This window comes from Triticum urartu, chromosome 5, assembly GCF_003073215.2.
Source record: "Triticum urartu cultivar G1812 chromosome 5, Tu2.1, whole genome shotgun sequence".
NCBI classification, from domain to species: domain Eukaryota; kingdom Viridiplantae; phylum Streptophyta; class Magnoliopsida; order Poales; family Poaceae; genus Triticum; species Triticum urartu.
This window is the reverse complement of record NC_053026.1, coordinates 642,967,596-642,983,074: the sequence shown is the minus strand read 5'-3', so window position 1 is coordinate 642,983,074 and position 15,479 is coordinate 642,967,596. Positions and strand designations below refer to the sequence as shown.

Below are 15,479 nucleotides of genomic sequence, written 5' to 3'. Positions count from 1 at the left end.
GATCATTTGTTTAGGCAATCTGTTTGACTATACTTATCTTAGTTTTTTTGCACATAATTATATTTCCCTTCAATCTGGACCAAGAGGATTAAAACCTTACTACAATTCATCCATACCATCGACTTCAGTAATAGATGTTTTGTTCTGACTGTAACCCAAGAAATATTTAAGGGCGTCTCTCTAAGTTCGGATGGAAAATAGCGAATCATCCATACATACTAGCATGCAAATAAGTCTAGTACAACAATAGTTCAAATTCAACGAGATCAACCGAATGTTCAACAAGTTTTTCATGAATGGATCATGTCGTCCCACACATACTGCCCCTTCAGTTTCATCCAACAGTCCATGTGCATGAATGGTCGTCCCTCTATTCTATGATACATCACCACAACGCATGCGGGCTACACAATGTGTAGAGCAACATTAAACCAATCAATCAATCAATCAACAAGTTGAGCAAGAAGAAGCAAAACTTATGATTTCCTCCTCTGTATTGCGCAATGACCACCTTGCCTCCAGCATATCAACCGCGCCACAAAACTTGGTGACGGAGGTCTGGATGGCTTACCATCGATATGATAACGACCTCACATTGCGATCAGGGATGATGTGCATGTCGTAGGGTGCAATCTGCCGCTAGAAGGTCCCCCTCTGCTCCTGCCTACGAAACCCGCGGTTACGGCCAACCACGCATCGCACAACAACTCATCCTCTATGGTCGAGTACCACGCCATCCTTCATACTCTAAATAAAATGACATGCCGTTTGAAAATAAGCTCAATGGCCTTTGTCCAAACACCTACCGCATGTGGTGACCGCCATGGACGACGTCGACAGGGGGCGGCGTGTACCTACTTACGGACGTGTCTTGGGTGGACGACGCTGTCGTAAAAGGCGAGTGGGCGCGTCGGTGCTGGTTGTGGAGGTCTGGTGATGCTTGTGTGACGGCCGGGGAGGTACAGCGCCGGCGGCAGAGGAGAAGGGTGCAGATGCAAAGTAAGGGGGGAGAAGGGGCAGATTGAAAGAAAATAGAACCGGGAGGGAGGATTTAGTGGGCCGGGGGTGTCAGACTGCTACGTGGTTGTTGTCCGGACTCCGGCGAAGCCCCTCTAATTTTGTCCCTGTTTTGCAGGAAAAAGTGCGTCTAGACCGTTTAGCACACCGATAAGGCTCATGTTGCATGGCACAATACGTCCGGATTGCGTGGTCTAGACGTATGCGAGCGGTTTGATGGTCAGCGTTGAGATGCCCTGGACATGCTATAATTTTTCCATGCTGCAAAACTTTGTGCGCCAAAGTTATGGACCCAAAATGAACGGTGACATGAACGCACAGATCCAGATTTGGTGTCGAATTTAAGGGGAAGCAATCCGAAAGTAGAAAATCAGCCAATTACCGTGCAGTACGCACGATGCCTCCTCGAGAGGGCGCCAGGTGGCATCAGGATAGGGTGGCCCCCGCTACCCAGCGACGCAGAACTTAAACAAGCACGAGAACAAATAGCAGAGAGAGAGAGAGAGAGAGAGAGAGAGAGAGAGAGAGAGAGAGAGAGAGAGAGAGAGAGAGAGCAGATCTAGCAGAGTAGCAGAGCAATGGCGTCGTCCGACATGGACGTGAGCTTGGATTTCTCTTGGGAGGCCCTGGTGCTCGAGCTCGGCGACGCAGATAGGTGAGCCCCTGCAGCATGCAAGCATGAACACCCTAGTCCACTGCTTCCTGATCTTGCTGTGACTGTTCCGTCTTTCGTGCATACTTTGTAACCCTTGGGAGTTGGATGGATTGTTGCAGCATGCACCTGCCGGCCGAGGACTCTCTGTCCGGCCTGTGCGACGACTCGACGAGCTCGCCGGACGGCGCCACCTCGCGGTCGACGAAGGCAAGCAGCTTGGAGAGGAAGAACATAATCAACGAGAGGCACCGGCGAAGGATGCTCAACGAGAAGCTTTACGCCCTTCGCCGTGTCGTTCCAAACATCACCAAGGTTTCATTTACAGACCACTACGGGAAGAACACTTTTGTGTGCGTGTTTATGCTGCGCTATAATTTGATCTTGTTCATGCGACGGATGATAGATGGACAAGGCGTCCATCATCCAGGACGCTATCGCCTACATCGAGGAGCTGCAGGAGCAGGAGCGCCAGATTCTTGCCGCCCTCCGAACCGACAGCTGCACCGCCGTGGCCAAGGTGGACGATGCTGCCTCGACCGGCAGCAACGCAGAGGACCATGGCGTCGGCTCCTCGCCGCGGAAGAAGATGAGGAGGACCACCTCTGCCTCCTCCATTAACGGCGCCTTCTGTTCTCCTTCCACGCATCCGGTTCAAATCTTTGAGGTAATCATTCACATGTGACATGTTGCTCAGTGTTGATTCCGTAGTGAAAGGAAGTTAGGTCAGAATGAAGTGAGGGAGATAGTTGAACCTCACGTCAGAAAATAAGAATATTCCGGGCATCTGCTTTTAGTAATGCACACGACTATTTCATCCAACTGATAATAAAATTACATAACTCATTCACAAATTATGTTGCTTTGGACTACGATCCAAACCGATTGAACTGTAGCCCAAGCTACCGACTCTACCAAAAGCCATGGGCGGTTGTGCTTCCACATGTTGTATGGAACAGGACATAGTTTAAGGGAAAATACACCTAAAGTGTGTAGGCAAACTCCTTAGTGCGGGGGTGTCTTCTCCTCACCAACGTTGTCGCTAGTTTCCCTGGCATGTATCCAGTCAAAATCATCGAGGTAAATATTCACATGTCTCTAACTCCGAACCCAAAGAAAGTTGGGGACCAGAATGAAGTAAGCGTGATAGGTGGACCTGCACCTAGCAAAATGAGGAAATAATGGTACTAGTAGTTAGAAACACTGAGATGCGTAGAGTTGTGGAAGTTCATATTGCTTGGACGACCACACAAGTTTTTCCCGAAAAGGTGGAATATATCCTGCCAGGCAACTCTTTTATTGATAAAAGTTACATCATTCGAAATATTATACATGGACAGAAAAAGTGTCATCAAAACCACCTGTTAATAACATTACATGACTCACAAATCATGTTACTGCTGCACTGTCGTCCAAACGGGTTGAACTTAGCCTGAGCTACCATTTCCAATTAGATGAATCGAAAGCCAAGGGCGCTCATGCCTTTACACGATGCCAGGAACATTTATATGTTCAGTCGAATTGACCAAGTACCACCTAAAAATCTTGATTTTGTTATGGCATTTTAATTTCCAAATGCATTGGTTGCTGAAAGCATGACCAATATTAATGAGGTCCCCGTCAAGATTTTAATAGAAATATTAACGGAAAAGACACCTGAAGTGTCTATCTTCCAATGGTACTCAGTAGTTGGAAGGGAATTTTCTTGTATTATAGGTTTCTCTTCTGGAATTGGTAAATCTAGCGAGATATGCACCAATAGGGTGCTGCCAGCTTGCTACTAGTGAGATATGCACCAATAGGGTGCTGCTAGCTAGCTTTACTAGTATATCACTAGTCATCAACCCGTGCAGCTGCACGGGCTAGAATTTCAAATGTATAGAAAAAATAAAATAACTACATCCATTGTACATGAATATTTAAGAATTCAAAATATAGCGAAACATGGAGAAGTAGTATGAAAAACTACCACAAAGTCTTTGCATTAGTATTTTTCATATGGAAAAAGAAAAATGTATTCATTGGGTCTAATAGATAGTTCGGTGGTCGTTGTAATCTTTGGTAACATCAAGTATAGATGAAATTAATAGATTATGTGAAATAGCTAATAATAGGTTTTAAGTTGCTTGAGAGTGACAAACAATATTTGAAGTCAAAAAAGTGGAAATGACCATATGATGGTTTGCATTATTTAAGGTACAGGTTCAGGTGTTAATGCATATATGTTTACAGTTTCGGTTAAAGAAAATGAAACTATGATGACTTAAGCATAAAGGTGAAAAAATTCATTTGACATTATAAACCAAGGGCTATTTCCCATCAAAGAGGAAAAGATTAAAAATATGGTGGGCATCTTATTCATATAAATTTGGCAAACATATCTTTTTGTGTACCAAATATGCCCCATAGTTCTCGTAACTACATATTTAAGGTACTAAACCCTATGAGATGGGAATAATTTTGTTTTGAAGGAACAACACAATGCTAACATTCTTAAATCCAACCCCAAGAAGCCAATTATTAGTATGATGAGAGTGCTGGTTAGTCCAATGTCTCACCAAAAAGTTATAGTGATGTTAGAGAATTTGTCCAACTACAAACATAAACTTAGTAATTTGTTCATCACTAAATTTATTTGGAAGTATAATTCGACTAAGAATTATTAGCATAAATAGATTTTAATGGCACCTTTTGTAGTGGAGTATGTAGATCCAAGTGTTACCATACATATACACTGAAAACAATTCCAATCTGAGATCTTTATCGACCCAGGGGACAAACTAATATTAATGAAGTGTTTCTCAAGAATAACTCCGTGACATTCGAATGTTGTCAAGTTCAACAAAAATATAGTCCATTATATATTCGTGTGAAAACTGATCTCATGGAGCCATTGTTTTATAGACATGTGTGTAGAACATCCTAGATACCTTCCAACACATGTAATTGTATTTCTTTTCTAACACTGAGTAGCATGCTATTAGCAAATTAAATAAAAATAGAGAAACAATCGTTAGATTATTCTTTCCGAAGAGCCAGATGTGATTGTCGATTTTTGGAACTTCGACGTGGATGTGTTTTTCTTCATTAGTTGCACGTGGGGCTGAGAACCTTTTTATTTGTACGTGATTGTTTTCATTTTTATTTGCTGGAACTTAGCTGTAGGTGTGGAGGACTTTTTTTTGTACATGTACGTGTTGTCTTTTTTCTTCAATTATTGGACGTGGGTGCTGAGGAATTTTTTTTACGTGATGGATTTTTTCGTACGAAATCAATTTTATTTTTATTTGGTGGACCTTGGACGTGGGTGTGGAGGTCTCTCTTTTGTACATGTACACTTTTTTTTTCAATTAATGGGCGTGGGTGCTGAGGACTTTTTTTACGTGATGGATTCATTTTTTCCTGGAACATGGAGCGTGGGTGTGGAGGATTCCTCCTTTTACATGTACGTGGTGTTCTGTTTACAAATAGATTTGAGTGTGTTTTTTTAAGGGGAGACGTGGGTGATAGGACTTCTTTTTATTTATGTGATGGATTTCCTTTTTCCTCAAATTTTTTGCTAGAGGACGTGGGTGCCGAAGAACATTTTCTTTTCTTTTTTGACGGGTAGATATATTTCCTTTTAATGTTTGTACATGTACGTGATGATTTTCTTTACAAATAAATAAGAAATGTTGTTTTAATAGATCATAGCCATTAAATTTATAATCTAACGGCTAAATTAATCTTGTTGATGTGGACTAACATGGAAGCTCTTGTGCTGCCTCCAATTAGTAAATATAAGATATGAGCCACGTATCTAGTTTATTCCACTACTTTACTAGGTTTCCACCTTCTATTTCTGGCCAGGCCCCACCATGTGCATCATTTACACTTTAAGCTGGTCTAGCATAATCCCGCACATGCATCATTTGCACTTTAAGCTGGTGTACTTAACCAATTAGATATACTCCCTCCGTTCCTAAATATAAACCCTTTTAGGGATTCTAGTATGGACTACATATAGAGCAAAACGAGTGAATCTAAAATCTAAAATATGTCTCTATACTTTCGCATGTAGTTTGTATTGGAATCTCTAAAAAAACTTATATTTAGGAACAGACGTAGTATTATATATATATATATATATATATATATATATATATATTTAATTTCATTCCATAAACAATTTCACTTTTTTTATTTTAACAAACTGCAAATATTCCAAAGATTTCAAAACTCAAAATAGTAATATATATATATATATATATATATATATATATAAAATCAATTTTACGCGTTGAAACAATCAGTTTCACCTATTTCATATATTTTGTTTCACATCATTAAAAAACGCACTTAAATATGTTTCACATCAATTATTTTCAAAACCTAATTTCATTTCAGAAATGATTTCAATTCTTTCAGAAAAAATATTAATATATAAAAGAATTGCTTTCACAAGGCATTTCAATTCCAGAACATGCATTTCACAAAACATGTTAGAGTGAAACTAAATCAAAATATATATTTCGCGCAAATTTACGCTTTTGTGCGAATTTTTTTATTTATTTAAAAAAATATTTCAACTAAAAAACACTTTTATATATTGTAATAGGCATCTTAGAAGAAAAAAAAACTAAATATTGCTTCATGTATTTGACTAAAACCGGTTTTATATATTCAAATATTAAATTTCACACATTTGAACAATCAGTTTCACATATTTGGAAAAAAATATTTCACATGATTTAAAAAAAAACCTCACATATTTCATATATTTGGAAAATATTTTGTTATTATATTTGAAAAATCAATTTCATAGATTGCAATTATTGATTTCAAATATTTGAAGTAACTCATTTCAAATATTTCAAAAAATTGTACAAAAATTTGTTTCATACTACCCCCGCTAAAAAATAATTGAAGTTCTTGGTTTATCATAAGTCAATTTTGTTTAAGTTATCAGTTATATGAAAAACATATGAACATCCAGAACAACAAATTAGTCTCATGAGATTCTTCACGAAATATATTTTTGTATCATGTGTAGGCGGTGTTGTACATCATAGCATACCTTTTCATAGAGTTGGTTAAACATAAGCAAGTTTGAATTAGGACTAATGTAGAAGTTAAAGTATTTTGGGACAAAAGAAGTATATTTTAAAAGTTTAATATATTTGAATTAATCAATTTCACACTCTAAAACAATCAGATTCACATATTTGAAACTACTTGTTTCACTATCTCAAAAGAACCAATTTTAGTTATTTCATAAAACTAATTTCGCTCATTAAAAACCCGGTTTCAATTATCTCAAAAACTGATTTCAATTCTTTCAAAAAATTAAAATATTTTACGTTTATATATCACTTTGTTTCACGTAACTGGAAACCATATTTACAAATGTATTTATTGGATCAGTGTAATTTAAGCATGAGCTATAGACTATATCCAAGATTGCCCTTGCTCTATAGTTCTTATTGCTAGGATTACAAATATATTATAAAAATACACAAACAAAATTATAGTTCAAACGGTATAAATTATGGAAGTTATCAAAGAGAAAACAAAAGGAATGGATTTGTTGAGTTAGAGAGGAGAAAGAATGGAACTATTCTCTCCCTGCAGATGTACATTCTTGGGACCAAACCTACTTCCTATGAAAAAATTGACAACTGTAGACATGTGAAAACTGTTTCTTGTAGAAGTTAGAAAAATGTTAGGATGTATTGCTATGTGTTTAGTTGGGAATATGAATTGCACTTCTATACGGGGCATGACTGTTGTAATGTCAGTGTCCATGCAAGCGATGGATTTTTCGCTGTGACATACCCAAACCAGTAGAAACCACTTGTGTTCTTCTAATCCTCATCAATATTGTCCTCACTAATTTACTGATGTTTATGCTATTCTTCTTTGAAATGCACAAATGAGTAAATAAAATACTGGATTGTTACATATCTAGATTTTTTGGGGAATGTGATGAGCATAGACAGAAATAAAGAAGGATCTGGGGGGATCTCAGGAATGAGGATCTTGAAAGTAAGAACATGTGTTTGCTCATTAAGTTATTGTTCAAGATGCTTAATGCTTAATCATGAATTAGTTTGGCAAGAGTTTATTCAAAACAAACATGCCTCAACACAACATCTTCAAAGTATACCTTCTAGGAGATAAGTCGTTTAGTCTCCAATATCTAAACTTACATAATATGGTACGATGGAAAGACGTTTTTCTTTCCTCGGCTCCATTGAATATTGAGTTTCAAAGGGCCCTCATTAGTGATAAGTGGACGTCGTGGTTACAACTCTACTATTCCATTGGTTGACAATGACCAACTTATTTCAGACAATCACATTTACTCCCTCCGTTTCTTATTGGTTTGCATATAAGATTTGGTCAAAGTCAAAATTTATAAAGTTTGACTAGCTTTGTAGCGAAAGATATTATTAGATGCATATGAGATCAATATTATTAGATGCATGATGAAATTAGTTTTCATAACATATAACTTTTGTATTGTAGATAGTGATGTTTTTTCTACGAAGTTAGTCAAACTTTGTAAAGTCTGACTTTGATCAAATATTATATGCAGATTAAAAAGAAATGGAGGGAGTATATTGTCCTTCTGTAGTCTTAGATATATAAGAGGCTTTGATATGAGAAGTCTAAAATATGTAAATAAACAACAATTGATTGTAAATGCAGTGCTAGTAGTTCCGATGAAATGTGAAAAACTTGTAGAACAATTTAAATATGTGGGGGTGTTAATCATATCTATATCGTTTTTTATGTGTGAAACATTTACTCGGAAATGAGACATTTCTGAGATAGTAGAGCGTATGTGAATACTTTTAGGGAAAATTTATGCAACAACATTATCAACAAACGTATAATTCAATAACCACATAACGAATTGTGCAGCTAGAGGTGACACAGGTAGCAGAGGAGTTAACAATGGTCAGCCTGAGACATGGCAATGCCCACAACGCCATTGCCAAGGTGTGCGAGGCACTCGAGTCGCTCTGTCTCAAGATCATCTCGACAAGCATCACCGCCGTGGCCAGTGGCATCGTCCACAACATGTTCGTTGAGGTAACCAACATGATTTCCAACATTTCCCATCCAAATAATTTCTCCTATCGTTCTTTAGATTTAATGAACGAAAAAAACTTCTCCCATCTCTTCCTCTCACTTACTCTTGAGTTCTTTGAGCGATGTCACCATGTTAATGGCATCATATGGAATGCCACTGTCTAATTATCAAAAGTGTATGTTGGGTTCCCATTGAACTGGTAGGCTTAAGAGTTTTCTTCTATTGTACTTCCCCGTCTTCTCTCATTCGTCCACAAATCATTCAATTTACATATGTTCTTCTTTTTTCCCTTCGTCATTGGACGACTAATATGAACAAACACATATATATGTACTAGATATTCATCATGTTTTATAGGGACTAGGCATGAGTTGTTTTAAGAAACCATTGCAGAAAGAAATTTAATATAATTTTTAGGCATTAGTTAAAGGTTTCATGGATAGTTTTCTTTCTAAAATATTGCAAAATAGAAATAAGTTCCAAAAGATAAACAATTTCTTCAACCATCATCCTAAAAGGATGCCATGAATAAACTATAGCCATTGTCGAAGTATCATTCACCTATGAATCTCCCCAAGTTCCTTTGTTCTTCGATACCTGACCTAGCAGTAAGAGGCAAGGTAACTAATCTTCATCCATTGGTTAGTTCTAATACGTTCTTTGTTTCGCCTTTGTATTTTTCACGGTTGAAACACTCTCGTATGGAATAGAAGCCCCCGGGTTCATTGCCTCTCCTAGCGATACAATCGTTCTCTACTCTATGGAGCCAATGGTTGTCAGGCTTTTCTTTTTATGATTTTAACAATCTGCCTCATCAATTACACTAATGAGGCTCCGTTTGTCAATCTTTCTTGTAAGGTGTGCATCCAGCATGGCCCATCAAAATATTTTAGGTTCTCTCTTCTTGAGGTGTGTGACTTGTAAATGTATGAGGTTAGTGTAGCGTATGCTGGCTTGGCATTTTGCACATCATCGGGTACATGGAAAACATCAAGATGCGAAGAATGGAACAAATGTCGACCTAGAACTTTTACAGGGCTTTTGGCATTATTAGGGATCTTTGTTTTTATGTGTATTTCATGCTTTTCAATCTACCATACCTTCCTTTATGAATTGCTAAAGCCAGATAATTGTTTAACATATTTGCTAATTATGCTTAATCATGTATCGTAGTCGCGTGTCCTTGCATGAAAACTTGCTAGACATATGTGTGGCTTGACTAATGCTTGTGAACACATGTGTTTGCCAATGCTTTCTAGGAACGATTTGTCTCTCAAAGAAATTTTCGTGAGGTCTATCTCATGAATTAGGTCGTGGTTCACTAAGGCTATTTGGGATGGGATTTTGTTATGTTTTTTGGGGTCCAAGCTTCAATTTGAAAAGGAGTCGGGATTGGTTCTAATGTTCGTGCATATTAGGAAAAGTAAGGCCAGGCTAGGGCTGCAGCTGCCCAACCTATATCCCGATGTCTCTCTTGTTATTGGGTTGTTATGCAATTCAACCTATCGATTTTTTTCATAGTGTTTAGTTGACTCCATATCTCATGCCCACTCATCTCCCAAAATGAGGGATCGCTGCCCTAACACTTATGATGTGCTCTTTCACACAAGAGCACGTGTATCATCCATGATCAGGTATTTTGGTGACTATACTTTTGTGGGGAGTTAAAATTTGTGCAAATCTTTGTGTGCACAGACATGAAAATCTTTTCTGCCAGTATTAGCAGCCATTTATATCATTTAGTATAATCTAGTTATATTTTCCAGGCAGAAGGAATGCATGGTGCTCAAACAATCAAGGAGATGATACAAACTCACTCAACCATCTCGATGTGAGAAGAAGCTCACCGATGTCTATGAGTCCATGTTGAAGATTAAGTGTTGCAAATAATGCACTAATGGGCATCCCATCTATCTACGATTTAATCGTCTCGTTGTGACTAATGTGCTTCCCAACTGCCTATGCTCTAGTCATGTCGATGTGAATCTCAACCACCTATGCTCTAGTATAATCAAGGGATGCACTAATGGAAATCCCAACATTGCTCAAGCAATCAAGGAGATTGACTCACTCCGCGACCTCAATCTGAGAAGAAGCCCACCAATGCCCATGAGCCCTGAGGAATACGAAGTGTTGCGAATAGGCATCCTTCTGATTTTTCACTAATTAATCAGACAATTTTCTTCTTCTTAATAAATGGATAGAGGCCTTTTGGCCTCAGTTTCAAGAAAAAAAGATTAAGTGTTGCGAAGAATGTACTATGGCCTCCCAACTACATATGTTCTAGTCCACTCTAATACTATAGTCATCTTCTAATAACTTGACAGCAATTGGAGTTAATTATATGGCCCTAGAAATAAAATTCATCTCTGGACTTGGTGGACTCTAGTACTATGCAGTCATCTTTGGAAACTAACATATTGACAATTGTGTGTGTGAGCATAAGTTGGACTTTGTTGGGATAACGAAACCGGGTAAAAATGATTAATCGACGTGTGCCCTCGACCACCTTTTCGATGGTTTCGATTTCACTCATGAGATGATAAAACACTTTTGGCTATGTAGGAATTATTTCGCTTTTAATGGTAAATTTCCTCTCCGCGGCAAGCTATATACTAAGGATGGCAGAGGTTACCATCTTTGCTCACTCTAGCTATGTAGGAATTATTTCACTTTTAATGGTAAAATTCACTCTTGAGTGCAGCCTATATACTAGTGCACACACTGGCTCCATTTGTGATCTACACTACAGCGACAAGGAAACCAACTGCTATTTACGATAGTGCGTACGCGGTTGTAACAAGTGGCTTAAATTATTTTTGCCCCATATGGCGGTCATCATTGTCTCAGGATTGCTCAAGCGCTACTTTCATATTCGCCTTAGGTGGTCTACTTGGTTTTATCATAGCTTTGTATTTGCAAATAAAGCGTCTTGGCTATGTGCATCCTAATCATGTGGAGGTCGGATGTGCTGACTGGTTTCTGTCAATCAGTGCGATACTTTGTGTTAATAAAGGGTCCATTATTGGAAAAGAATGTATGATATAATTTTTTTGGCAATAATGCATAGGACATCCTATGGCAGAACATCCAGTATTGCTACTTTTGTAGTAGTGATGATATATTTGGGAGAAAGAACCTGTGTATATTATCTGAAGATTCAATTCTACTTTTAACCTTTTAAGTTTGAGTTTGTGAAACCTTTTACCCTCATAGAAGAAATTGCTCCCAAGAACCCCCATTAAATCCTCCTACAAACCTTGACTTAGGGCGGGAGAGGTAACCTTGATTTGGTCGCTCTGACTAAGATTGAGTTTGTAAACCTTTTTTATCTAAGAACTATAAGAGCTATGAATCAATAACATCGCAGAACTCTTCGATTAATAGACAATAGCTAGTCGAGTAGTATAAATACATATGTAGACAGCTTATGGATTGCACGACATTTAGAGAGAGGAAAAATGCTAGACAATATGGATTATCTCTTATTGCTATCTCTAATTATTAAAGGTAGGATGATCCTAAGTAGTGTGATTGAAATAAAGCTAGAAACTTTGAAATTATAAGGAGGCATCTCATACAATAGGAAAAATTGCCTTATGTTTACCAAGAGATCATATTTTCCCCCAAAACTAAGCACCGGAGGATCTCAATTTCTTAAAAAAGAAGAATGTGCGGTTAATTTGCCCAAAACCGAGCGAAAACTGTCACAATACGTCCAGAAAGAAAGGCACCCCAGCCAACGTGGTACCCACAAGACCCACATGCACCATCGAGGAGAGGACACCGTCCGGTTGCCTGCAATGTCATTGTCACGACCTCTGCATGAGCAAACTACTCCGACTTCGCCCTGGACGACCTATAGAGTGAAGGAAATATGCCCTAGAGGCAATAATAAAATTGTTATTTATATTTTCTTATATCATGACAAATGTTTATTATTCATGCTAGAATTTTATTAACCGTAAACTTAGTACATGTGTGAATACATAGACAAACAGAGTGTCCCTACACTACTAGGAACAAGCCTAGCAGTAGCAGGGTTTTAGACAATCAGTAGCGCGGGTGGCCGCCTTACAAGTACGACGCTACAGCTAATGTTTAGCAGTAGCGTGGGCTTAATCGCGCTACTGCTATATCCACTTAGTAGTCACAACTTCTTGTCATCATCATCAACTCTAACACATTGTACCACATAATAACGCATTCTACCTAGGACCTACTTCTCTCTCATAGGACCTACTACCTTGTCTTAGGTAAAATAGCATAAAACAAGATAGGCCCTGACTCTCCATTATGGAGAATGGAGATTATCCTGTCTCCAATTCTTTCCTTTCGCACAATGTTGCTTCCAGGTACCTCCTTACTACTGTCCATACATTTTTTCCATTCTTTCATTTTTCATGTCTTCACCGGTTTTAGAAATCTGATATGGACAGGTGTGATTCGTAGGATGACCTGGCAGTATGTTCAAAACATCAAGGCGACCATTCTGAAACATCAGGTGAGGCACACAATCCTTCGAGATTCTCTGTTGAAAAATGTAGTAATAACTTCGTAATTATCAATGTAGTTCAGTTTTAGAAGAATTTATACAAAACATGCATGGATGTCGTAATAGTAAAAAATCTTACCATGACATATCCATGGATGTTAACGTAGTTCAGCATGTGCACTAGTGCCACGTATTGACCATAATGTGGAGGAGTTTGATAATACATATTGTAATTCTCAAGATCAGTACAAAATGTGATCAGATGATTTTTCTCCTGATAGGTTAATTCTAAGCCATCAGTGTAGTAGGTTCTGTATACCATCTTCCGCACATTCTTTGAAGAATGAAAATAAGTTGTCAATGGAAATAAGTTGTCAACTATTTTGAAATGAACAATATAAATTACTTAATAACTATGTTTGAGAAACTCACATAGTGGTAGAATTGGAAGTGTATCAACAAGGACCTAAATGTCCATATTGTCTTGCTCGATGTCAGGATCACCAAGATCCATGGTGACAAACATACCCTCATAAAAACCATACATCTTGCAAAGTGCTTCCCAATTTGTGCAATCAAAATGGGTTATACTCTCAGAATTGTACATATTTACTTCAAAATCCATACCATGATGGGTCCTTAGGTGAATTTTCTTTATTTTGAAACTTTCATGGTCTTCAAAACCCATCATCTCCAAGACATAGCGTCTTGCATGGCATGTGATAAGCTAGTCGAATTATAAAAGATGAAAATTACACGTTTAAATAGTTGAAGTCGTGCATAACTATGAAAAAAAACACTTGTCATCGTTGCGTACCATTTCAACATCGAATGTCTCCTCGAGCTTAATGCTGAAGCGCCGATCTTCGTCAGGTGAGGCCTGTCGCACAGACCTCGGTTGTCGTTGCACCAGCCGCACTCCCCCGGGAGACTTTCGTCGTCCCATGATGACATTTCCTATGTTCATAATTCTAAGATTAAACTTGTATAATTAAATATATGTACTACAAAAACTAAATTAGATCATTATTATTCATCACGGGCATAATGTCGTTTAATTGTCTTTCTAGAAATTCCAAGCCACTCGATATTTCTGACATATTCTAGCACAAGTCATGCCAAAATTCACGGAAAAAATCCGGCATGACCTTTGCTAAAAAAGGACATATCAAGTGCCTAGAATTTGCTGGAATGGAAATTAATCAACACTCCGGCAAAACATAGGCAAGCATATATCCTATTTGCGCAACACAAGATATACATGTCTTTATCTACATCATATGAGCATTCAAACTTGATGGTCATTTCATTTCAATGGTTGAAAATATGAACAAAAACGTTTCAAAATATCTTATAGGACTCATATTGACATGGAGATTTGGCTGGTCTCACCTCGAGGTCGGAGGGGGTCGGTGACGGGGACGACGGTGGGGATGATGGAGGGGATCCTTGATTTCTGCAAAAACAAAAACCCTATAAGCTATCAACTAATCAAATGCATATGCCTTGCATAGTGGGGTCCAATTTGAGCATTCAAAATAGGAGTACCTCTCCAATTTGAGCATTCAATAAGCAAAATCAAATTGTAAAATAAATAAGTATTGAAATTAGCATGCATTCAATAAGCAAAAGTAAATCATCTCTTGCATCCGTACATCGTCGAATATTATCACTAATACATCTCGAATAGTATCATACATATAACATCACTAATACAACTAAAACCCTAGCGAACGACGGGTATCGGCGTGGATGGTGGACACCCAAAGAGAAGGAACCATCATAGGATCATAGCTCTAGTGAGATCCCTGAAGAACCTACCAGGTATTGGAGAACCTGCCCTCCAACACAACCATGTAGCGACGGACGTGCGCGTCCTCCTCGCTGACACGGTGACGTACCACCTCCGCGGGGTCCCCAAGCCTCTGCACCTTCACTAGCCCATGCGACCGCCACCAAAGAAGGTTCGGGTCAATGACAGGTAGGCTCCTCACCAAGCTGCGCCCCTCGATAGGTAGCACATCCCAGTACCAGCCCGGCAGAGCTCAGTCCCGGACATGGCACCTCTGATCAAGGTGTCCTCCGCCGATTCGACGACGAGGATGCGGGATAGGCATCGTCGACGTCGATGCGGGAATAATTTCTTTAACTAAAAAAATAACAACTAAACATAAATTTTCTTATTAAAAATAGACTAGTTCTTACTAAAAATAAACTAGTTCAACTAGTTCTATTAA

The 15,479-nt window shown here is 38.4% G+C and overlaps 1 protein-coding gene across 3 annotated transcripts; it reads left to right on the top strand.

The window, feature by feature from the left end:
- Window positions 1-1,509: 1,509 nt before the first annotated feature.
- On the top strand, window positions 1,510-11,066 carry LOC125511533 (transcription factor BHLH6-like). Of its 3 annotated transcripts, none has more exons than XM_048676932.1 (5): window positions 1,510-1,672; window positions 1,792-1,984; window positions 2,076-2,336; window positions 8,576-8,746; window positions 10,514-11,066. In XM_048676932.1, exons 1-5 carry the CDS (start codon window positions 1,596-1,598, stop codon window positions 10,580-10,582), a joined length of 771 nt encoding a protein of 256 aa, XP_048532889.1. In that variant the 5' UTR covers window positions 1,510-1,595; the 3' UTR covers window positions 10,583-11,066. The 3 variants fall into 3 exon arrangements, with proteins under 3 accessions (XP_048532889.1, XP_048532890.1, XP_048532888.1); XM_048676933.1 differs by lacking the exon at window positions 10,514-11,066 and adding an exon at window positions 9,606-9,897; XM_048676931.1 differs by lacking the exon at window positions 10,514-11,066 and adding an exon at window positions 9,458-9,897.
- The last annotated feature ends 4,413 nt before the right edge of the window (window positions 11,067-15,479 follow it).